Here is a 23,470-nt window from a genome sequence, read left to right on the forward strand (position 1 = left end):
CCACACAGGCAAGGAACCCTGGCCCGGCTCGCGCCACCTCAAACTCACGAGAAATCATTCCATTCCCAGCGACCAATCAGCGCTCCGCACGCTGCCGCGCCAGCCAATCCAACCAAACACACGTTGCCCCGGCCAACTTAGGCCACAAGCTCTTGGGTGCGCCCGGCGTCTAACAGGGGACTTGGCTGGGTGATTGGCCCTCTTTCCCTGAAGGGCTTGTGTCTTCCCATTGGCTGCGAGCGGGGCGGCCCGTCGCCCATTGGCTCCTGCCGGCCCCGATGGGTGGGGAAACTTGGGGAGTTCTGGAGCCTCAGTGTCGCCAAAAGCTGGGAGTCTGGCACGGCCCGCAGCGCCTACTCGATTACCACGCCTCGTTCATCTCAGGTAACCGTGGGTGCAGGCGCAGAGCCGGTGCGGAAGTGAGGCGGTCTGGAGGGAGGGCGCCGGAGGCGTGGGGGGCGTCCGGGCCTCGGGGGCGTCGGGAACTCCCTTGCGGGGTGCGTTTTCCGCCGAGCGGCTCCGGCGAGCGGGGCGGGGTAGGCAGGTGGAGAGGTCGGGGGGTGGCGGACGCGGCGTCCGGGCGGGTGCAAACTTCGCCCGCCAGCCGCGGAAGGATTCCGGGGCTTGCACCTCGCTTCTCTGCTCCGCTCACCAGTTTAAGGATTTGGATGTCTACTAAAGCGTCAGTTTTTGCATCCGTTAAGTGGGAAAAGAGTAGTAATAACCTTGCTTAGGCCATGGTGATTCACTAAGGTGGCGTTCCTTGAGGGGCGCAGTGCTTCCTGGTTCGTAGTAAATGCACCGACAACCTAGGGTCCCATCTTCCCACAGCAAGCGTTGGCTGAGGTGATATTGATAACAGAGGCAGCGTTTTCTAGGTTTACTATCTTCTAGCTTCTGTCCTAAATGTATTAACTCATGTAATTCCTCAATAAATCAGTGTTACCGTTATCCCTAATATGCAGTTAAGAAAGATTACCTGAGCTATTTTGGGATCCGGAGCCAGGACAAAATGACAGATTTAGTGTAATGTCAGATTTTTTATGTAAAGTCTCTTACAGCTTGTGAGCAACTTTCGGTGTTTTGCAGAAGAGACTTTTAGACTCCGAGGGCAGAAGTCCTGAGTTGGAATTCTGTCTGACTCTATCACTAATTAGCTGTGTGATCTCCAAGTGACTTAATTTCTTTGTTGTTACTTTCTCTGCAAAATAAGCATAATGGGATCAGCTTTTAAGGTTGTGAATTGTATTAAATGAAATATACAATTTAACGTGGCCAGAAAGACTGATCACGTAGTAGATGATCAATAAATGTTAGCCATTATATTTAAAAAAGGATTAGAGCATTAGGAGCTCAAACATGAACTCAAACTTAAAGGTGAAATATCATTAGAATTTAATATTGCCTTAACTGTTGTAAAAATTCTCTACATTGTTGTAAAGCTTATACTAGAATAAGCTGAAGTGAGCACTTTAGCTTATGGAAATAGAGGGAAGGGCATTGGTCATTTTTGCAGAAGTGGGCTCCGCTGTTGGATTCCTGCTACAGACAGTATCAAAAATGAGAAATTACTGTATTTGACTGAGTTGGAATAGCTAAATTACAGATTCAAGATTGGAAATCAAGCATATGCTGAAATTGTTATGTGAGGTAGAAAATATGATTTAATTTACAAAGTCTTGGTTTCTACAACATCTTGGGGGGAAATCTATAGCATGTTTAATTGAAGCTATTTACATAAATAAAACCCTTATCAGCTGGGAAATGGAAGTTTAAACAATTCTGATAATAGCTTAAAACATGAATTCTGACTTCATCATACTACATAGGTACAAACAGATTTTTATGGCATTCACTTTTTATTAGAGGTTAAAATGGGTATTATGTTTCATATTTAAAATAGAACCAATGGCCATCTCCCTGTGATGTAAATTTGATGAAAACTTGAGTTGTATTGGCCAAAGACTATGGTGCTGATAGATGGCCACAAGACAATTTCTGACTTTGGCAGGCTGCTGCCTCTACAGTGGCAGCCACTGCCCACACTAGTGATCATTCTGAAGACATGGGCATAGAAACCATGAACAAAATGGTTAAAGTAAGGAAAAAAAATTAAAAAGAAAATAAAGTAAGGGAAAAAAATGAAGGTGGACATTACTGAGAACCAAGTAATAGGACTGTCAAAAGTATATGGCCTTGGGATGCCTGCTCAGTAGGTTGAAGCCTCTGCTTTCAGCTCAGGTCATGATCCCAGGATCCTGGGTTCGAACCCGCATTGGGCTCTCTGCTCAGCAGGGAGCCTGCTTCCCCCTCTCTCTCTCTGCCTCTCTGCCTACTTGTGATCTCTGTCTGTCAAATAAATAAGTAAAATCTTAAAAAAAAAAAAAAGTATATGGCCTTTTTGAAGGAGCTGCTAGATTCTGATATGATTAAATGGTAATCATTCTTTGAAATGTAAGTGATTGAGTTGGAGAGTTTCCTGATGTAGGTCAAGAAAGGGAATGAAAGAATTAGTAAGAGGGAGTCCAGAATAGTATTTAAAACATTTTCCAGGGAGCCTCAGTGACTCAGTCGGTTAAGTGTCTGCCTTCTGCTCAGGTCATGATCCCAGGGTTCTGGGATGGAATCCTGCAACGGGTTCCCTGCTCAGTGGGGAGTCTGCTTCTCTCTTTACCCCTTCCCCGTTCTTGTGATGCCTCTCTCTCTCTCACATACTATCTCTCCCAAATAAATATATAAAATCTTTAAGAAACAACAGCAACATATTTTCCTTACATTCGCCATAGGTGGAGACTGCAGTAGAGCATATTGTATGCTCTCCTTTCAATTAGTGGGAGTACTCTGTTTTATTAGGAGAGCATCAAGACCTTGATAATAACCCCAATACTGCTTGCTCCCCAATTCTGGAATATATTTCCAGAGATATGTCACGCTTGCCCACACACAGATAGTTTAGACAGTAACCATTATTCTCTTTTGGACTTAATCTTGATGAAAAAAATCCATGCAAGAATGAACTGCCTGGTTAAATACTTCATTGGGCTAAAACAGAGCTCTCTGAGTTTACACTTGTTTCTTCTCCTTCTTTCCTACTTCTTACTCCACTACTCTTAAAAGAGGCTCATTAATAATTTTTAATGTTTTAGCTTTGTTGTTGTTGTAATTCAGAGTTTATTTAAAGGATGGAATAAGTCAACTTTGAGAGCAAAACCTGGATTACATCCATTTCTATAGTTCTAGGACCTGGTAGATACTAGATGCTTGGTAAATAAAATAGTAGACTTCCTTGAGAAATTGCTGTATTTAATTATGGCTGTGGAATTTTTAGTCATGCAAAAGCTTAAGGATGATTGGTGTAAACAGGCTCTTCTTCGATACCTTGAGGTCTTCCATAAGTGAGCCTAGTAGCTCACTGTCTACCTATTTTTCCTACTTTTATTTACTGGGTTCCTACTGCATGCTAGACATAGGAGTATAACATTGACTAAGTCACATTTACTGCCACGAAAGGTTTATAGTTAAATTGGAAAAGATGACAAGTGAATAAGTACAGAGTTGTTTTGAGAAACATTGGTGGGGTCAGGGGAAGCTAACCTAGTCTTTAGGGGAGTCTAAGAAAGAAGAGTAGAAATTAGGCAGTGACGCTCAGCCAGATCATAAAAGGGCCCATAAGCCATTTCAAGGAGTTTGGACTTCATAGTGATCAGTAAGAGGGAGTGATTACTAAGGTAAGCATCTTAAAGATCCAGATTCTTATCTTTATAGGTAGTTTTTATTGCTTACATTTGTGTAATAGATTTATACAAAGATAACATCATCTGTGATAATAGCATTTTTACATTTCATCTTTGATGAAATATCTTACCTGCCAGCCACAGGAACCTGGCAGGCAACCTTTGGATTTAAAGAATATTGTTTAATCATAATGATCCCAGCAATAGATAAATTAGTTTTTCAAGTCTTCTCTAAGAATTTGTGCTTGTTTATAACATATCATTGATTAAGGTCATTGTACCAGCTATCAAGTTGTCAGTCTCTTGAGGAGAAATGGGATACTTTCCTGACTGGCACACTGCTTGAACGATCTTATCTACTTTTAATTGGTGGGTGGGTTCTATATTTATTACATATTTTGCATCACTTACATAGATCCTAAATTCTATTTTATTGAATTTTCTATATATACTTTCCCATGTTTCCCATATTTTGGGATATACCACCCCAAAATATGCCATTTTGGAATAAGGATTATTTTGAACTGAAGGCAATTCAGCAGCAAATGTAGAAAGAGCTGTTTTCCTCCCTCTACTACCTAAAAGTAGAGCATAAATTTCCCTTTGTGAAGGTTTTCCCTCTCCTCTCCTATAGTAGAAGGAGAACAACTCATCACTGGAGGTAGAGCTGGCACCAAGATTGTCTGAACAAACAAACTTTACTACAATAACCTTTCTTTTCTATTAACTTTCTCATAATTCACCACCCCAAGAAGCCCAAATCCCTTTTCTTTGTCTTGTCACTTTTCCACAAGTTATTGCCTTTAGTTAGAATGGGGTATAAGCCCTAAGTCTGAGTGCTTTTTTTGGGTCTCCATTTCCTTCTTTTTTGTGAAGGCCTCTATGTATACAAAAAATAAAATATTAACAGCAAATAAAATTTGTGTGTCTTTTGTACTGTTAATATACCTTCTTTCAGTTTAATTTGCAGGTCTCAGAGACAGAACCTAAGAGAATAGAGAAAAAGGTTTTTTCTTCCCCTACAGTTCTATGTCATTTCTTTTGTGCTTTGTTCTATGCTATTTAAATACTGACTACAATAGTGATTTATTTCTGTCATCTTTAGTTTTTAGATAGTGTTTCTCAACCCTGGCTGAATAAAAGAATGATCAGTGAGGCTTTCTGTAGAACCTAGATTTTTGGGGCCTACTCCAGAATAGGGCCACTGAATCACACTATCTGGCAGTGGGCCCTGATATCTAACATCTAAAAACAGTGTCACAAAAAGCCCAGAGGCAGATAGAAGTTGAAATGGTAAAGGCAAATCTTATTCAAGAACTATTGCAATAGGGCTCAGTATAGAATTGTACCCTGTTCTGGAAATGCCTGGGTGGCTCAGATGGTTAAGCCTCCAACTCTTGGTTTTGGCTCAGGTCATGATCTTGTAGTCATGGGGTCGAGCCCTTTGTCCGGCTCCATGCTCAGCATGGAGTCTGCTTTGGATATTCTCTCTCCCTCTGCTCCCCACCCTGCTCTCTCTCAAATAAATAAACAAAATCCTAAAAAGAAAAAAGAAAATTACATTCCATTCTGAATACAACAAAGACAGTGGGGATTTGTAGCCAAGGAACAGGATAGGGGTCAATGGATCTGAAATTGCTAAGAGGAAATATTAGGGGTAATGGTTCTCGCTAAATTGACTGAAGGGTTCTTCCTGAATGCAGAGCAGCATGATAAGATCAAGGGTAAGATGAGTTTTTGAAGTGAGGGGCGTTACAGTAAGTTAGCTCAGCAGGTTTCTTGTTAAACTGAGCTTAGGAAGACAAGGACAAGCCCAAGCACAAGGCCTGGTCAAAAAGAGGACTCACAGGAGCCTAGGAAGGGAATCTTTGTCAACAGCTACAACTACTACAAAATATGACAAAGGGGATTCTGATGTATGCATCTGTAGGTGAGAATTACAGCCTTTTTCATATAGAAGTTTGAGGCTTGACATTTCATTTAGATCTTTTCTTGATTTCCTATTTAGTAGTAACTTGATGGTTCTGTAAATCATGCAGCTTTTCCCCAGAAGCTTTTTCTATATTCTTTTACTGGAGTGCACCAAGGAACATAAAGTACACAAAATCAAGACCAAATAATTTTTGCTTTGAAGTGAACACACTTCACCAAATATTAAGGGCCTGTTGTGTTCCAGGCAACGTTTTAGTAGGTAGGGATATTGTGCTAAACAAGGCAGTCAGGCTCATGCTCTATTAGTTAGGGATGTGATGGTAAAAGGGTAGAATACAGTATACCAATAAAAAAACTAGTTAACTTTAGATTGTGATAAGCACTATGAAGAAAATAAAAGAAGGATGTAATGGAGACTTGGAGAAGGCTGTATTAAGATAGGTTTAAAGTGAAATTGTCGTTTCAAGTTGTTATTAGTCATGCTCAGATTTGGGATCTAATAATCCAGGCAGAGGAAATAGCAAGAACAAAGCCCAGAGTCATTGACAAGCTTGGCTTATTTGAGAGGCAGGAAGAAAATAAATAAGACAATAATATTCTAGGCAATGAGACCTGGTGGTGTGAATAGGAATCTCTTAATTTCTTTTAAGGGTGATTCCTAGACTTTGTCTTTGAGCCACTGGCTCAATTCCATTTTAAAAGGAAATGGTTGAGGGGCGCCTGGGTGGCTCAGTGGGCTAAGCCTCTGCCTTCACTTGGGTCGTGATCTCCTGGTCCTGGGATCGAGCCCCGCATTGGGCTCTCTGCTCCGTGGGGAGCCTGCTTCCCTCTCTCTCTTCTACCTTCCTCTCTGCCTACTTGTGATCTCTCTCTCTATCAAATAAATAAGTAAAATCTTAAAAAAAAAGAAAGAAATGGTTGTGGCCTAGGTGGCTCAGTCAGTTAAGTATCTGACCCTTGATCTCAGCTCAGATCCTGATTTTAGAGTCCTGAGTTCAAGCCCCGTGTTGGGCTCTATGCTGGGTGTGGAGCCTATATTTAAAAAAAAAAAAAAATAATAAAGTAAAATACAAGTAAATTGTTAAGATGGGGAAGACTGAGTAAAATTAAGGGAAGCCTAGGGTGATAGCCATTAGAATGAATCTCTAACTCGGCTTCTGGATCTGAGACTTTGGAGTCCTATTTCTCTCCCCATTTCCCCTTCTCTCCAGTCTTTCCACATTTCAGACGCAAGATAACCAGAGTTTTTGCATGCTTACATGTTGATCAAAGGCTCCCAGAGCAATTAGTCTAAAAGAAACCTGCAAAACTTGCATGGACTTTTCTAACCTAGCCTAAGAAGTCATGCAGTCACAGACTACCTCTTGATGGGAAGTGTACTAAAGAATTTGCAGCAATGTTTTAAAACTGTCACATTACAGAAGGCTTCATTATATTGTTTATTATCTTTAAGGTTAACAATCATTTCGGGCGCCGGTGGCCCAGTGGATTAAAGCCTCTGCCTTCCGCTCAGGTCATGATCCAGGGGTCCTGGGATCAAGCCCCATGTCGGGCTCTCTGCTCAGCAGGGAGCCTGCTTTCCTTCCTCTCTCTCTGCCTGCCTCTCTGCCTGCTTATGATCTCTGCCTGTCAAAGAAATAAATAAAGTCTTTTAAAAAAAGGTTAACAATCATTTCTCTTTAGAAACAATGTTGAAAAGTACCTTATCTTTGGAATTAGTAACGATATGTACTTTTCTTTTTTTATATGGTTAAAATTATTGCCTTAAAATTATGAACCATTTGTTTATACTGTACTGATGGTTCTATAAGTCTTCATATGACTTCCTTATACAGATACCTTACTAAATCTTACAGCACTTCATAAAAATGAAATAAAATATTGAAAATGGTGCAGTTCTTCAAACTTTTGAAGTTGCTCAGAGTTTTGTAACCCTAACCTGAAAGAATGTGTGAACAGGTTTCTAGTTGTGCTTGTCATTAGTTTTCTAGAATGAGTCCTAAATTTGTTGGTTGTTAAATTAAAAATTTAATGGCTGAAACTCCAAAGACTTTGTAAAAGAATTTATTCCTTGTGTATTTATTTTTGTAGTTTGGAAACAGCAGTATTTTTTCTTTAAGTCATCTAGAATTCTAAAATGTATTTCTTTTTATTATATTCCTTTAGAAAGGGAATGAGGGTTGTAGTTTATTTTTATATGAGTGATTTTAATAACTTAAAATGTGTGATGTTCATCCTTGGCTTGGTGTTACTCATCTTGGGAACTTTTAGGGGAAAAAAAAAACCTATGCCCAGGTCCTACTCTCAGAGATTCTGATTAGTTGATTGGGATTGGGATCCAGGTATAAGTATCTTTTATCGCTCCCCAGTTGATTCTCTTCTGAAGCCAGATTTGAGACTCAGTGGTCTACTGCTTCAAATTGTGGTATTTGCTGATGCTAATCTTTGTCTTTGTAACAGAAGAAAAAAATGGAAGGCCTGCCTGATGCTGCTGCTTTTGCAACTAGACTTAAGAACACTCTCATACAGTATCATAGCATTGAAGAGGATAAGTGGCGAGTTGCCAAGAAAACGGTAAATTATTAAATTACCTCTTGTGGCATTTATCTTCTATCCAGTGAGTTGGTTGATGACTTTCAAAATGCTAAAGGAAAATGGGGACCATACTTTGGGTGGATGGCAGGATAAATAATTAAGCTAATAAAGCTGGTGGTTTGACATCTCACCAAGGCAAAACAGTAATCCTGTACTGCTTTCATTACTTCTTTAGATATTGGCCATGAGAATAGACTGGCAACAGGAGTCTAAAGAATGGCTTCTAAAGTCAACATATAAAATGTAACATGTATTGATAGTTTGAAATAGTTTCAGATATGTCAACAAGCCTGTGAGGGTGGCCAATTAGTATTCTTTTCTACTGGTATAACTGGTCCAAACTATCACATGGCTGAGTGTTGACAGAGCCAACCCTGGAACCCAGGACTCTTCAGTGTAGTACTCTAGCTAGTCTGATATTCAGAATTTCTTGGGAAAGGATCAGAAAAAAGATGTAGGGACGAATTCAAGGTAGCACTGTCATTATAGATGTGAATTGTTTGATTTTTAAAAAAGATATAAGCAAGTTCAGAATGAAATACTTACCATTCCTCTTGTCTTGGGCCAAATGTGTCCATAATGGTAAATAGATAAGATTAGAGTGAGCAAATAATAATGGCCGGTGAGGATCTTAACAAGGTTTGCATCTCATTAAGCTACTGAAAAATCTGTTTTGGACGTCTGTACTTCAAGCAAAATGTGAAGAACTTTAGGATACAGAAGAAATTCAAATATGGATCAATTGATGGTATAAGTGACTTTTATGTATCTCTAAATGCAAAGACTGATGCTGTAGAATTTGAAATTGTCAGTTTTGTATCCAGAGTTCCACCTAAGTAATGATTTATGCCCTTACACTGTTTTTTTTATTTTTCTAGAAAGATGTAACAATTTGGAGAAAACCTTCAGAAGAATTTAATGGATACCTGTAAGTAAATTCTTGTAGTTTTAGGTAGCTCTTAAGACATTGCCAGACTTTATATATAATAAATGATAACTAAATCATCATTGCCACTAAAATTTGGCTTTTAAGATTTTAAGCTTTCTGAGAAGCATATCACCTTACAAATTCAAAGCCTTTAAAGTGTCCATATTCCTTGTGGACTGAGTTGGTAGTAAGGGAAATCATAAATAATGATATCAAATGGCCAATAAAAATCTTAATTTCTTAGCACAGTGTATAACCCTTTCTAGTATTCTTCTATATTTACTCAGTGCTATAGCATACTTGAAGAATTTATCTTAGGGACGCCTGGGTGACTCATTTGGTTGAGTGGCTGTCTTTGGCAAAGGTCATGATCCCGGGACCCTGGAATCAAGTCCTGCATTGGGCTCCCTGTTCAGCAAGGAATCTGTTTCTCCCTTCCCTCTGCTGCTGCTGCTTCTTTTGCTCGCTAAATAAATAAAATCTTAAAAGAAAAAAAAGAATTTGTCTTAAATCATAAGAAAGATAATAAATACATATCTCTTTCATCACAGCATTACTTATAATATTAAAATTACAAACAACTTGAATAATCAATGGTCATAAAATGGTTAAATTTTGAAACATGATATTTTACAGTCTTTAAAAACTGTGTTTTCAAATATTAGTTTAAAACACAAGAAAATCCTCAAGATGTAAAGTGAATAAGGCAGGATATGAAACTGCATGTAGCAGAATTGTGAGTTGACTTTAATTTTTATATATTAAAATGTTTTTACTTAACACCAAATACACACCTCTAGATGCCTGTTTTATAGGTGATTTCTGTTTCCAGTTTTTGATATTTACATATCGGTGAACACAAATTTGTGCTTTTTACCCAGAAAATTAATATTATTTTTTAAAGCCAGTAGAGACTTTTGCCTTGTATAATTGGAGTGGAATATTCATATCCTTGGGACCCTCAGTCCTTTTAAAAATGAAACCGTGGGTCCCACTTACTATATGTTCTCGAATATAATACCAAAGATAGCATTTCCAGAAAGATGAGTTATACAATATTTATCATGAGGGCGAGGAAACTGGAGTTGTGGATTAAGCATTGTAAGGAAGTGTGAAGTTAATCCTTTAAATCACTGATAGGCAGTGGGGGTTGAAAAGCACAAAATGTGCCAAGAGAGCATAATGCTTGGTAATTTGAGAGGACTTCATTGAAGACTTACTTAGTGTATGAACCAAGCTTTAAAGGAAGAATGGGTTATTTCTTAGGGAACGAAGGACTGATTCATATTCCAGGCAGAGGGGATTGCATCTGTTACATAAACACAGATGGGAAACACTCTAAGGAGTTTGTTTAGGGAAGTAGAAGTGATGTTTGTATAGCTGGAGCATAAAGTATGAGGGTAGGGAGAGCATATGTCTACAGGATTTTTGAATTCTGAAGTAAGGAATTCAATATTGTGCTTACCTTTACTCAACCCTTACTCCCACCTCCCAGGTCCTCAAAGATTTTGAACTTAATCTGATAGCACTGTGAAAAATGGAAATGATCATATGGAGAGTTTAGAGAAGAGGTCTTACCCTCAGAGTCCATGGCTAGCTTCTTGAAGTTTCCTCAAGCTCATAAACATAATTTTGTGTCAATGTTATATTCCTGGGAAGAGATCTTTGTTTTTTTTGTTTTTTTTTTTCCAGAAACTTAAAGAGATGTGTCCAAAGAGCTAGAAATGGTTGCAGCATTGAGCTGGACACAGAGTGCCCAAACTAAGCACATACATGGGAGTTGAAAAGGGCAAGTGAATGTGAAAGGGATCTAGTGGTGGTGGTGGTGATAATAACTAACATTCGTCGAGAGCCAGATGTTGTTCTAAGCACTTTACATTTACGAAGTCATCTTGAGAAAACATGGTGACTTTTGTTCTGACTGTTGAAATAGGATCAAGAGAAAAAGAAGTGTTAAAAGTTGAATCCCAGATGTCTAATTTGGGATTCATTTGTGTTTCCCTATTCCCACCCTCCTCCCCAAGTCAGAGAACACAGGAGGGAAGATCAGATTTAGCATGGGGGAGATCATGTAAGTTTGAGCTGGAAATACTTACAAAATGATAAAACAGCTTCAGATGCTTTAAAAAACTTTTAAAAAGACCTGCCCAAAATGTTACTGAGAGTTAAAGCTAATCTATCTCTCATTTCTTCTTTTTTTTTTCCTCCCCAGAGGTAACTACTATCTCGAAGTGTGTATTCCTGTTTTATGCTTTGACCACATATATGTGTGTGTGTGTGTGTGTTTCCTTTAGTAATTTGCTTTTGATTTTTTTCCATTTAATACAGTGTTTTTTTCAGGATTTAGCCAGGTTGTCACATGTAGATCTATTCTTTCACATTCATATGAAAATACTATGATGTATTTACCTGTGTTTGTAAATTTTTAGGTTGTTGACAGTTCTTCCTTATAAAATAACAGTGCTTTAGTAAACTCCTTTAGTATATGTCTCCTTCAACACACGTGTGATTTTCTTTGGGTATGCTTCATTCAACTACACTAGACATTGCAAATTAATTTCTCTCTAAAGTGGTGGTAGCAGTTTGACAGCTCTCATTCCCTTTCATTCAATAGTTATGTTTTTACTCTGCCAATTTCAGGGGTATGAGATGGTATCTTGTTAGTATTTACTTGAGTACGAGTGAAGTTGAGCATCTTTCCTTAATTTATTGACATTTCCGATCAGTCTTAACATATCTTTTGTACTTATTTTCTTTGGATTATTTTTTTCTCATTGGTTTATAGGAATTAATTATGTATACTCTAGAATAATTATGTCTGTTTATATGTGTTACACACTCGTTCTTCCAGTCTATGGCTGGTTTTTGAAGAAATTACTTATATTGTCATTTGTGGTATGCAAGTTTTAAATTTTAACTGTCTTATATTATTTGTATTTTTGTTTGTTTTATATATTCAAGAAATCTCCCTGTATCCTGAGGTCACAAAGATGTATTTTTCTCACAGCTTTAAATTTTATGTAGTGGTCTTTAGTCTGTCTGGAAGTAATTGTTTTGAATGGTGTCAAATAGTGATTCAGTTTTTAATTTCTCTATTAGTGTAAGTATTGAATCAAAGTGCCATTTATGGAATAGTACATCCTTTCCCCACTGACACATAATGCCACCTCTGAAATATGTCAGGTTCTGATATTATTCATGAGTCATTCCTCTGTGTGCTATTCCTGGATGACCTATTTTTCTGTTCCTGTAAAAAAGTTTTTGAAAGTCAGAGTAAAAATATGTGTACACGAGCAACATCTTAGAGCATAACTGAGAAAAGAATTGCATACAGAATAAATGAAGCATGAGTGTTGTATGGACTGTTTTCAGCTACACTGTAACATGAAGGTACTTTCCTATGTTCATTTAATTTAGACTTCAGATCACTTGTTAGATTTGAGGGCAAAGAGTACATTCTGATAAAATAATTGATATAATTTATCAGAAAAAACTTTTGGGATTTACTCCCTTTACAAAAATCTTAATTAAATTTTCCTCTTTTTGAAGTTAACTCTGAACTATGAGGGCATACTGAAATTTTTCTTTCTAACAGCATTTGATCTTAATATTTTTTTCTCCAGTTTCAAAGCCCAAGGTGTTATAGATGACAGTGTCAATAGTGTCATAGACCATATACGCCCAGGTCCCTGTCGGTTGGATTGGGATAGCTTAATGACTTCAATGGATATTTTGGAACACTTTGAGGAGGTATTTATTGAGAAACATTACTTCAGATTTTGTGTGTGTGCCTGTAAGAGCATGTGAGTGTGAGTATGGGCACCCACTTGTATTCATTGTATTCATTGATTGGAGAGTAAGTAGTCATGGCAGAGATCTCACAGGAGAATCCTTGCTGCCTTTTAAAAAGCTTGAGCTTTCTCATATTAACTGATGAGTATTAGTCAGAACTGAGTTTTTTTTTCCACAGTAGTGCTACCCTTGCTGCTTTAGAAAACTGCCAGCATCTTTAATTGTAAAACTGAACTTGAGGGGCGCCTGGGTGGCTTATTGGGTTGAGCCTTTGCCTTCGGCTCAGGTTGTGATCCCAGGGTCCTGGGATCGAGCCCCGCATCGGGCTCTCTGCTCAGCGGGGAGCCTGCTTCCCCCTCTCTCTCTGCCTGCTGCTCTGCCTACTTGGGATCTCTCTCTCTCTGTGTGTCAAATAAATAAATAAAATCTTTAAAAAAAATTTTTAAAAAAACTGAACTTGAGGTTCTGAAATCTAAAATTCTAAAGACAACACCATCATATGCAGGTTTCTAGGTAACCATATGTAGGTTTTTCCGCTACTGTTCAGCCAAAATCAAAGACCAAAGATAAAAATGCAACCTTAGGCATTAAAGAATAATGTAACCAAAGTGTTTTTTTTTTTTTCTATTTCTTTCTGTTTTTCTATTTTTGTTAATTCATTCTTCCCATGTTTGAATTTCTTTATTGAAACATTTGGTATTTTAGTCCAAATATTTGTGGATTTTATCCTAAACACCTGTAGTCTACACCATCTACTTCCATGTTGAATATCATATAGGATTCAAAGCCACTGCATCGAGTCAGAGATTTAGATACTGACTGGGTAACTTACCTCTTTGTATTTTGGTCATATACCTTATTCATGCCCATAAAATGGCAGTTAGATTTAGAATAGAGATCTAAACCTGTCAGCATCACTGTAAGAATTATTATTAATAATAATTATAAATACATTTTAAATGAATCTTAGTTTTTTACTAAGGGTTGATTTATGATATATGAGTCCATATATGTTTCCTAAGTAGTAATACCTGTTACCTGTTCTCTTTCAGAATTGCTGTGTGATGCGTTACACTACCGCTGGTCAGCTTTGGAATATAATTTCCCCAAGAGAGTTTGTTGATTTCTCCTACACTGTAGGCTATGAAGAAGGGCTTTTGTCCTGTGGTAATGATCTCAAAACATTATGATTTCTTTTCATTTGTTTTAAATATTTGAGGTTTCTTGGCTGGATGTTTCTATGTGAGATATATTTTCAGCCTTCACACTTATTTTATACTAAGCTTTGCAAATGCTGCATTGTAGGAATTAAAATAACAATATCAAGAAGGGTTTTGAAATCTTTCTGGTAAGTTTTTATTCTCAGTTATGTGGTATCCTCCAGGTCACCGCTGAGAAATATGAATCACATGCTTGCCTCTGAGAAAGGGTTGTAGTAAATAGATTAAGTCACTCTCAGAAAACAGCTTCTTGGTCATATACATAACACACTGGTATGTGTTAGAATATTTTTCCTTCCTTGAGCTGTGTAATATTTTTCTTCTAAAAATGAAGAATACTGGGCACCTGGGTGGCTCAGTGGGTTAAGCCTCTGCCTTCAGCTCAGGTCATGATCACAGGGTCCTGGGATGGAGCTCGCGTCAGGCTCTCTGCTCAGCAGGAAGCCTGCTTCCCTACCCCCACCCTCTCTCTACCTGCCTCTCTGCCTACTTGTGATCTCTCTCTATCAAATAAATAAATAAATAAATAAATAAAATCTTTAAAAAAAAAAAAGAATACTGCTATTAGAAGGCTCCTGCTTTCTAAAATATATCTATAGGGAAATCAGTCTTTTTCTGTGTATAATATATACTTGAGTTGGCAGTTTTAGGTAAATATCTACTTGTTTACTCTTAACCAGCCAGTACCAAAGTTGGATGTAGTAGTGTCTTTAGGGAGTAGTGGTGGTACTGTCGTTTTGATTTTGGGCACCTTGAGGCCTGGATGCTACAGCCAAGATTCATAGTTTCCAAGGAGTTACCAAGATGACATAATGTTACCTATTCTGATGGGATTAGAACTTTCCCCATTACCTCTAGCCCTCTGCCAGAATTCTACTTGGTAATTATCTTTTTCATTCTTCCATGGTCACTCTTGGGGCTTAGTTTTCATCTACATGGATAAGATCTGATAATATTGTTTAATGAGAGTTGTAGACTAATCTCAGTCACTGCCATTAATGGTGTTATTTTAAAATTTCCTTGTAGGGCTAAGTGTTGACTGGAATGAAAAGAGACCAGAATTTATCCGCGGCTATAACCATCCCTGTGGTTGGTTTTGTGTTCCGCTTAAAGACAGTCCACACCAGAGTCTTTTGACAGGCTACATTCAGACGGATCTGCGCGGGATGATTCCTCAGTCTGCGGTAGATACGGCCATGGCCAGCACTTTAATCAACTTCTACGGTGATTTACAAAAAGCCCTACAAAAGGCATAATACGTTTAAACTTGTAGTACGTCCCCCCAAATCAACTTTTTCTCTCAGCTTCATGGCCTGTGAAAATCATCCTTTCCTTTCTTCTATGTAGCATGTAGGAAAATTTGATATTATTTGCTGGCTTATTTTATTCCTAAAGTAAATAGTTATCTAAGAGGGGGCATTTCCATTTTCTTAGGCGGTGATTTGCATGGTGTTTGATACAGCAGTGTGTCTAAGCATGGAGAGTCTGACAGACGTCCCTGAGGAGGTAGTATACTTCTTTGACCTGAACTCTTAAGAAACTGAATATTGCCTCAGTATGAATATTTTGGCTACTTGGAAGTTAGAGAAAGCACAAGCTTCATGCTGTTTGTTAAAAATCATCTGTTTTAGAGATTTATGAACATTTTCTAAGTTTTAACTATTTTTGGAAGTTATATATTAGTGTTTTACTTTTGGTATGCTCTGTGAGTTTGCCAATATCTTGGACTAAAAAAAGGTTCTTTATATTTTATAAAGGTGAGCTTCATTGTCAGGTGACTTGTACTACTTTAAGTATTAAAAAAATAAGAAGTAGAAACAATAGATGCAGTAAGAATAGATACAACTCAAATACAATTATTTTGATACCTAGATAACATTATTTTGTGGATATCTTTAAAAATGTATTTGTATCTTTCTGTGCATTTATTGTGGAAGGTCTAAAAAGCATTTGTGCATGAATAAAACGTACAAAAAACATATGTGCTGGGGACACCACAGTGATTGGATTGTGTGAACTGGCTGGTGGTATCCTATATTCACCAACAGCAAATTGTCTAGAAAGGAAATTCAGTGAGAGTTTTGTTCACGTTTCAGTTTTTTGTTTGTTTTTTTTTTTAAGATAAGCCCCCGAGAAATAGCTTTTAATTCTGAGAAGTATCCGATATTCTGTAGGAAAATAATCACATTTTCAGTCTTATTTGATCCATGTTCACGTTTCAAAGTATCACTCACCTCATAAAGTATTTCTAACTACATCATAAACATTCACAGTTGTGACATAACTTCAGTCTGGAACTTTTAACAAATACATTCATAGATTTGTCCACATGCCTGGATGAGTCATTTTAGACCTAGCATGGACTATATTAGGTCTCTTGCTTCTGTGGCTGCCTTAAATGAACATTCCTGAATGATTTTTAACATTCCGGATGATTCTTTGGCTTTTGAATAATCACCTGGTTTACTTCTTAAATGAGACCCTGAGGCAACTCAGTATATCCATGCAAATGTTTGTATTTATATTTATGTTTGGGCACATGTCTTGAAATCTATCTTCCTGTTCAGTGTGAATTCTTCATGTGGTACTGACTGTAACCATTGTTTTGTTTCTTTTTCTTCTTCTTCTTCTTCTTTTATTAATACGGGGTTTTTGAAAATATTGTAGTATTCTATTTTGGTGAAATGCCAATGGATGTCCAACTATAGGGTGCCCAGGCTGTGTGAGGCATTTGCGATAAGATTGCCTGAGCTCGGTACCCCTAAAGCAAATAAATTGTCCCCTCAGCGACTCTAATGTTCTCTCTTTTTCAACTTATACCTCAATTAGTGATCACATAATTTGCTGTTGAATTGGATCCATTGCACATAAAAGGACCCTCATGGAAAAAATTTTGTTGCAATATTGAGTCATATGATAGATTGAAAATAATATTTGAATCACCAGAAATTTATATGCAGTTTCTAGATGGCACTTTAGATCTGCTGGGCTCTAGTTGGCACTTTTTTTTTTTTTAAACAGCTTTATTGAGGTATAATTTACAGCTGTACAACTTAACTGGCTGGAAGTATACAATCCAGTGATTTGAATACATTTATAGTTGTGCGGTCATCACCACAATCCAATTTTAGAACATTTCTATCAACCAGAAAGACCCTTTTGCCTGTTTGCTGACTCATCTCTAACCGAAGTTTAGCACACTTGCCAATATACAGAAAATGAAAAAGATTAGAGCAGGTCTTATCTGGTTTTGTTTTTAAGCGTAGAGGCATAGTTGATTGTAAGCTCAGGCCTTTTGCAGTAATGGATTAAATATGTTATCTCAAATACCATAATTATATAAAAATTTATTGATACAGGTTGGGATTAATATTAACCTGTAATTGAGTCTGCTGTTTCTGTAGCAGTGCTATAGAATAGAAAAATAATGTGAGCCATATACTATGTAATTTAAAATTTTCTAGTAGTCACATTAAAAAGATAAAAAGAAACCGCTGGTGTTAATTTTAATAATATAGTTTATTTAACTCAGTAGATCCCAAATATTACCATTTTACCATGTAATCAATGTAAACAATTATTTAGATAGTTCATATTATTCTTCTGTACTAATTCTTTGAAATCTGGTGTGTATTTTACTAATTTGGTGTAGCCACATTAAATGTACATTATCCACATCAGGCCACTGGTCTGCACTGAAGAGCACAGACTTGTAGTATATGTACTAATTTTTCTTTTTACAGTCTGAAGTAATGAATTTCATGGAATTACACTTTTAAATACAAAATGTTTATTCTAGTCTGGAGCCTTCAGTGCTTGCTAAATGGGGACTTTTGAATGTTAGAAATAAGTCAATTAATAACATAATAAAATAAAAATTATAGCCAAAAAAGCCCTTTTCCTTTAAAGATAACCCTTTTCATAAGGCAATAAATGAAACAAAAAAACATAGTCTGCCTTGTTGGGTGGTTGATTATTTTCTCTAGCTTATAGCTAGTTTGCATTAGAAATCTATTTATGGGCGCCTGGGTGGCTCAGTGGTTTAAGCCGCTGCCTTCGGCTCAGGTCATGATCTCAGGGTCCTGGGATCGAGTCCCGCATCGGGCTCTCTACTTGGCAGGGAGCCTGCTTCCCTCTCACTCTCTCTGCCTGCCTCTCTGCCTACTTGTGATCTCTCTCTGTCAAATAAATACAATCTTTAAAAAAAAAAAAAAAAGAAATCTATTTATGCAGGAAATATTGGCATAGTACTGTTTTCAGTACACATTACCTATTTTTTTAAGGACATTAGTTTCATACAAAAAAATCGTGATTTATCATGTGATATTTTGCGTGAAGTTTTAGTTTGTATTGATAACTCTTGATTATCCCTTGAAGTTCAATGCAATACTTAGCAAAAATAATTGTGGGAACTTAGTGTCTGCAGTGATGTATAATATGAACTGCTAGAGTATCTTCTTTTTACTGTTCATTGAGGTTGGATGTATTTGAAATTGTAGATTTCTACATGTAAAATTATCTCCCAGTAAAAATACTTTTCTTCCTTTTTCTCTCTCCTCCACCTTTCTTTACTAACTGAAGGGCATAGTATCAGCACTCATGTTGAATTAATTTCACATTTCAGGGGCGCCTGGGTGGCTCAGTGGGTTAAGCCGCTGCCTTCGGCTCAGGTCATGATCTCAGAGTCCTCTGATCGAGTCACGCATCGGGCTCTCTGCTGGGCGGGGAGCCTGCTTCCCTCTCTCTCTCTCTCTGCCTGCCTCTCTGTCTACTTGTGATCTCTCTGTCAAATAAATAAATAAAATCTTAAAAAAATTTTTTAAAAATTTAATTTCACATTTCAGACTAAAAATTCTGTAATTGAGGTTGCTTCTGGGGAAGATAGGAAAACATTGCACAATTTAAGCCCTTAATTGTCAAGCTTTTGGATATGAGTCATTTATTTTGATATAGATAAGTGCTTTACCTGTTGACTCAAGAGCACACAGGCGCCCTTAGAATCAGTGACTAAAATCCAGATCCTTTTACTTACATGGATCCTGCAGCTCTCTCCACCTTATGGATAAATTTTGAAACCGAAAGGAGTTAGCAGACTTTACCAGGTTTCCATCAGAATGTGTGTCGGATAATCACTTGTCTGATGTATCTCCCTTGCCTTTCTTACTTAACAGCTTCTAGAAGGTGGGATCTGAGCATATAAGAGACACAGGAAGTTGTAATTTTAGTTTTTCCATTATTTTGTTGTTTCCAAAGATTTCACATGTATAAATAAAAGTTCATCTCATACAATTCAATAAAAGCTATACTATATATAAATTTTATTTAAGAAGTTTATAATTCTTTTATGAGCCAATATGTAAAACTTGAACCTTTAATAAACTAAAAGCATGTTTTAATATAAATAAGCTGTGTATTTATTTTTAAATTGGTATGAAAAACATCAGAATAAATTACTGGACACTCATCATCACTGATACAGTCTAAGTTGCTTTAACTTTCAATATTGAAAAATAGTTTCTCATATGTGAACTTAAAATATGTAATGTAACTCCTTATATTCTTACAAAAGAAAAATATGAACTGGAAAATAAGGATTAATAACTCATATGTTAATCCCTCACCAGAGTCTCATAGACTATTAGCCCAAATACTGCCGAATTTTCATTTGCTATTGTATAGCCAGGATGACGAAGGTGTCCTTCCCTTATAGTAACATATACACAGGGTTTATTGTACACATATTTAAATAATTGTGTTAACCTGGTTAAAAATTGTGATCATTTCATTTGAAGTTGAAGAAAGCTGGAAGTGATGACACAAAGAGGCTCGATCTGTGTTACCAGGAAGTAATTATGATGCTGTGGGCAGGATGCAGTAGAAAATATGACTATTAAATGGTTTAAACAAACCGAGTTATTCTCATTTAATAATGAATCTGGATATAGGTAATTTGGTGTTTATCAGCTCAAAGATGTCAGGGCCAGAGATTCTACAGTTCTCTTTCTCTCATAATGATAAGATGATTGACTAGCCCTGAAACTTACATGCACATTTAAGTTAAGAAGTAGGGGAAGGCTTGGCACCACCCATTGGTCTCTTTATCAAGAAAGCAAAAACTTTCCCAGGAACCTTCACTAGCTTTCCTTTCCAGTAGTCTCTGCCACATGACCACCACCCCTTGCTGAAGGGGTGGTTGGGAGGCAAGCATAAGGATTTCCAGCCCCTTGAAGAGAGGGATGGTGATGAATGATTCTTTGGATAGCCAACCACAGCATCTTTTAGTGGATCATCTCTGGAAGGTGGATATAAGCCTCCTTCAGATGTCAATAGGAAACTGAGAGACTACCAAAATAGAAATGGAAATAGCAAAGTAGTCATTTGCTTTGTGAAAAATTTATTGGACCTCTTTTTCATGGCAGACACTACATACCTGTCCTTAGAAGCAATGGAGCGTCTTCTGTACATGGTTAATTAATGACTGGAATCACATGGCAGTCAACACACATGACCTTTGTTTCTATTACCCCATAATATTTTCAGATTATATAATAGATATTATTATATCACAGATAATAATAGAAAATGTTACTTTATTCCTCTGGAGCAAAGGATCTATGACGGGCAAAGGCTTCTGTAGCTATGAGATGACAAAATTGCCAGAAAACAGGAACTGCCAATGTGTCCCAGGAGGTGGAGGGTAGAATCATGGGAGCTGTGTTACCAGCTGTGCAGGTAATTAAGGGGCTGTACTGTTCTGCTGGTAAAAATGTTGGAAGCGTAGCGTGAAAGTACTAAATAAGGCTTTTTATTCCTTATTTGGGTAGTGTTCTTTTCCAGGAACTTTACCTTCCAACTTATATTTTGCTTTTGTGACATCCCTTACATAAAAAAAGCAGCTGATTTTTTATTAAAGTGGTCCAGAGATTGTACAAAAACAAGGTTGAAATAAAAATATGTTTATATAATTTAAAATGGACTTGCAGATGGGAGAGGGTTTTTTCTTTTTTTTTCTTTAGCATTTCCCTCAATTGAGAAATCACTGTTGAGGATAAGTGTGCCTTCTCAACAAAGCAAGGATTTGGGACCTAATGGTAATAGCAAGCTACAGTTCGGAGAGGAAGCCCTTTCCCCTCAGATGTTTCATACAAATGATTGAAGGGCCATGCTCAAGACTTGCAGCTCTTTTTACAACTCATGCAATCAGCTTCTTCAGAGTGAACGTGCACTTTTTTGCCTCTCATTCTCAGGTCCTGTGGGTTTGCAAGCATCATGAAGTGACCATTAAATACCATTTGGTCCAGCAACTAGCAACTCCACATCAGGATTATTTCCTTAGGATAGATTTTCCCCAACACAGAAAAGGCTTTATGTACTATTACTGAGAAAAGAAAAAGAATTGAGACTGAATCATCTGCAAATATAATAAATGTTTGTGAAAATTATATAGAGATGGTTGTGTTATAGGGATACGTTGGTACAAAAAATTTACAAAATGATTACAAGTCTGTAAGAAAAAAGTAATGCAAGAGGAAAAACAATGGTGCTTGCCTTTGGAAGGTGTTATGGTGACTTTGTACTTCTCTATAATTTCAAATTTTTATCATGAAAAATCTTTTTCTATGAAGTGCTGCATTTAACTTTTATCCAGTGAACTGATTTTCCAGCAGTGAGAGCACTAGGCTAGGAGATGGGCAACCCAGATCTGTTTTCTTCTCGCCACTAACTGTGACCTCCAGTAAGTCATTACCTCCCTGAATCTCACTTCTCTTTAATAAAAATGAGCTTGTTGGATTAAATAATGAATAAGGTCCCCTTTTAATTATAGTAATTTTATGGCTTTCATGACATCACCATACAGTGTTGAAAGATGCTGTGAAATTCAAAGTGTAATTTTATCTCAGAGAATGGGAAAATAATTCAACTCCCTATTTCACAGGTACAGAAAATGTCCATTGTGTCACTCTCAAATTTCAGTAATGCTTCAAATGACAGAATGCAAACTTTTGGTGGGCTCTTACATGATTTATTATCATACTGTACATGCAAATTGCTTTACAGAGTTCGCAGTAGGAAGGTATATGCTTCTTTTGGCATGCTCTGACATAGCTGGGTGAACTTAACACAAAGTAACATTGGCCCTGCCACATGTCACATATTCTTCTTTCATGTTCCTAGGAAACACCAAAAAAATGAGCATGTTTAGTCATTTAATCAGGTTATCCAACCTGAGTCCAAGAAGAAGCAGTTGTCTATGGCTCTCATGTCATCTGCCCCAGGCTTTGGGCAGCTGAGAGCGCCAAGGACTCTGTGTCCCATCTGTGGAGAGCAGGGACTCACGGTCAGTCACTGCCACTGAAGAATAGGGAAGCTCAATCAAAAGCAAACAGGCATGACTTTGATGAATTCTCTACAAACATTTTCTGTATTTACATTATGGCCTAGGTCAGCTTACATGTTTATCTAAGAAATATTGTAATAGATCTCTGTATGAAGGAGTGAGTCAATAGCACCATTTTGACAGATTTTAGAAATGAAATGTTCACAGCTCCTTTTTCAGTCAGACGTTGGGAAGGTGGCCTGTGACCTTGGCTGAGTAAACTGAAATATTTATACTTTATCTTTGTTCCCCAATCCTACATGCACTTGTTTCTAGCTAATGACTGGCAGTCCAGACTACTGTACATGGAGGTTCCCTGTATATAACAGTACTCCATCAATTGAATCTTCCGTGCTGCTCTGAGCTTATGTTCTGTTAGTCCAGAAAACTTTCAACAACCCACGAGTACAAATTTTTCCTCTAGGTCAGAGGAGAAAAGACATACCAGATCCTTTCACAAGCCTGAACACCCCGGTAAGAAGTATCCTTTCTCAATGCCCGCTAACTTGGGTTTTCTATGCACTGACAGTAGCTCTTAGCTTCTCTTCATATCTCTTAAGACAGTATCTGTCTTTGCTTCTTTTCCATCCCTGGGATCATAGTCAACCTTTGTCCCTTCTTTGTCCCAACCTTTGTTGTTTCATTGGCCCTGAAGAGTCATGCAGCCATTCACTAATCATGGACAATATCTGAGACAAGCAAAGTGGCAAGACTACTAAAAGGATCTATAAGGTGTAATCTGACTTGTTGGTAAATATTTTTTAAAAGTAAGTTTCTTCAATATGGAAGTCAAATACTGCCTGCAGTGAGTGATGTAAAAAGAGATTTATAGAAGGGTGTGTCAAGAGACAAGAGGGAGAGGGAGGTAAGAGAGAGGCCTTGACAGGACCAG

General features: G+C 37.4%; 1 protein-coding gene across 2 annotated transcripts; it reads left to right on the forward strand.

Annotated features, from left to right (window-relative positions):
- Nucleotides 1-258: 258 nt before the first annotated feature.
- On the forward strand, nucleotides 259-18,152 carry STARD4 (StAR related lipid transfer domain containing 4). Of its 2 annotated transcripts, XM_045999892.1 has the most exons (7): nucleotides 259-384; nucleotides 8,127-8,240; nucleotides 9,140-9,189; nucleotides 12,813-12,939; nucleotides 14,034-14,148; nucleotides 15,228-15,385; nucleotides 15,636-18,152. In XM_045999892.1, the coding sequence occupies exons 2-7, from the start codon at nucleotides 8,136-8,138 to the stop codon at nucleotides 15,735-15,737; spliced, it is 657 nt and encodes a 218-aa protein (XP_045855848.1). In that variant the 5' UTR covers nucleotides 259-384; nucleotides 8,127-8,135; the 3' UTR covers nucleotides 15,738-18,152. The 2 variants fall into 2 exon arrangements, with proteins under 2 accessions (XP_045855848.1, XP_045855849.1); XM_045999893.1 differs by having other exon boundaries at nucleotides 15,228-18,152.
- Nucleotides 18,153-23,470: the final 5,318 nt, after the last annotated feature.

The sequence above is a fragment of the Meles meles genome, chromosome 3 (assembly GCF_922984935.1).
Source record: "Meles meles chromosome 3, mMelMel3.1 paternal haplotype, whole genome shotgun sequence".
Lineage (NCBI taxonomy): Eukaryota > Metazoa > Chordata > Mammalia > Carnivora > Mustelidae > Meles > Meles meles.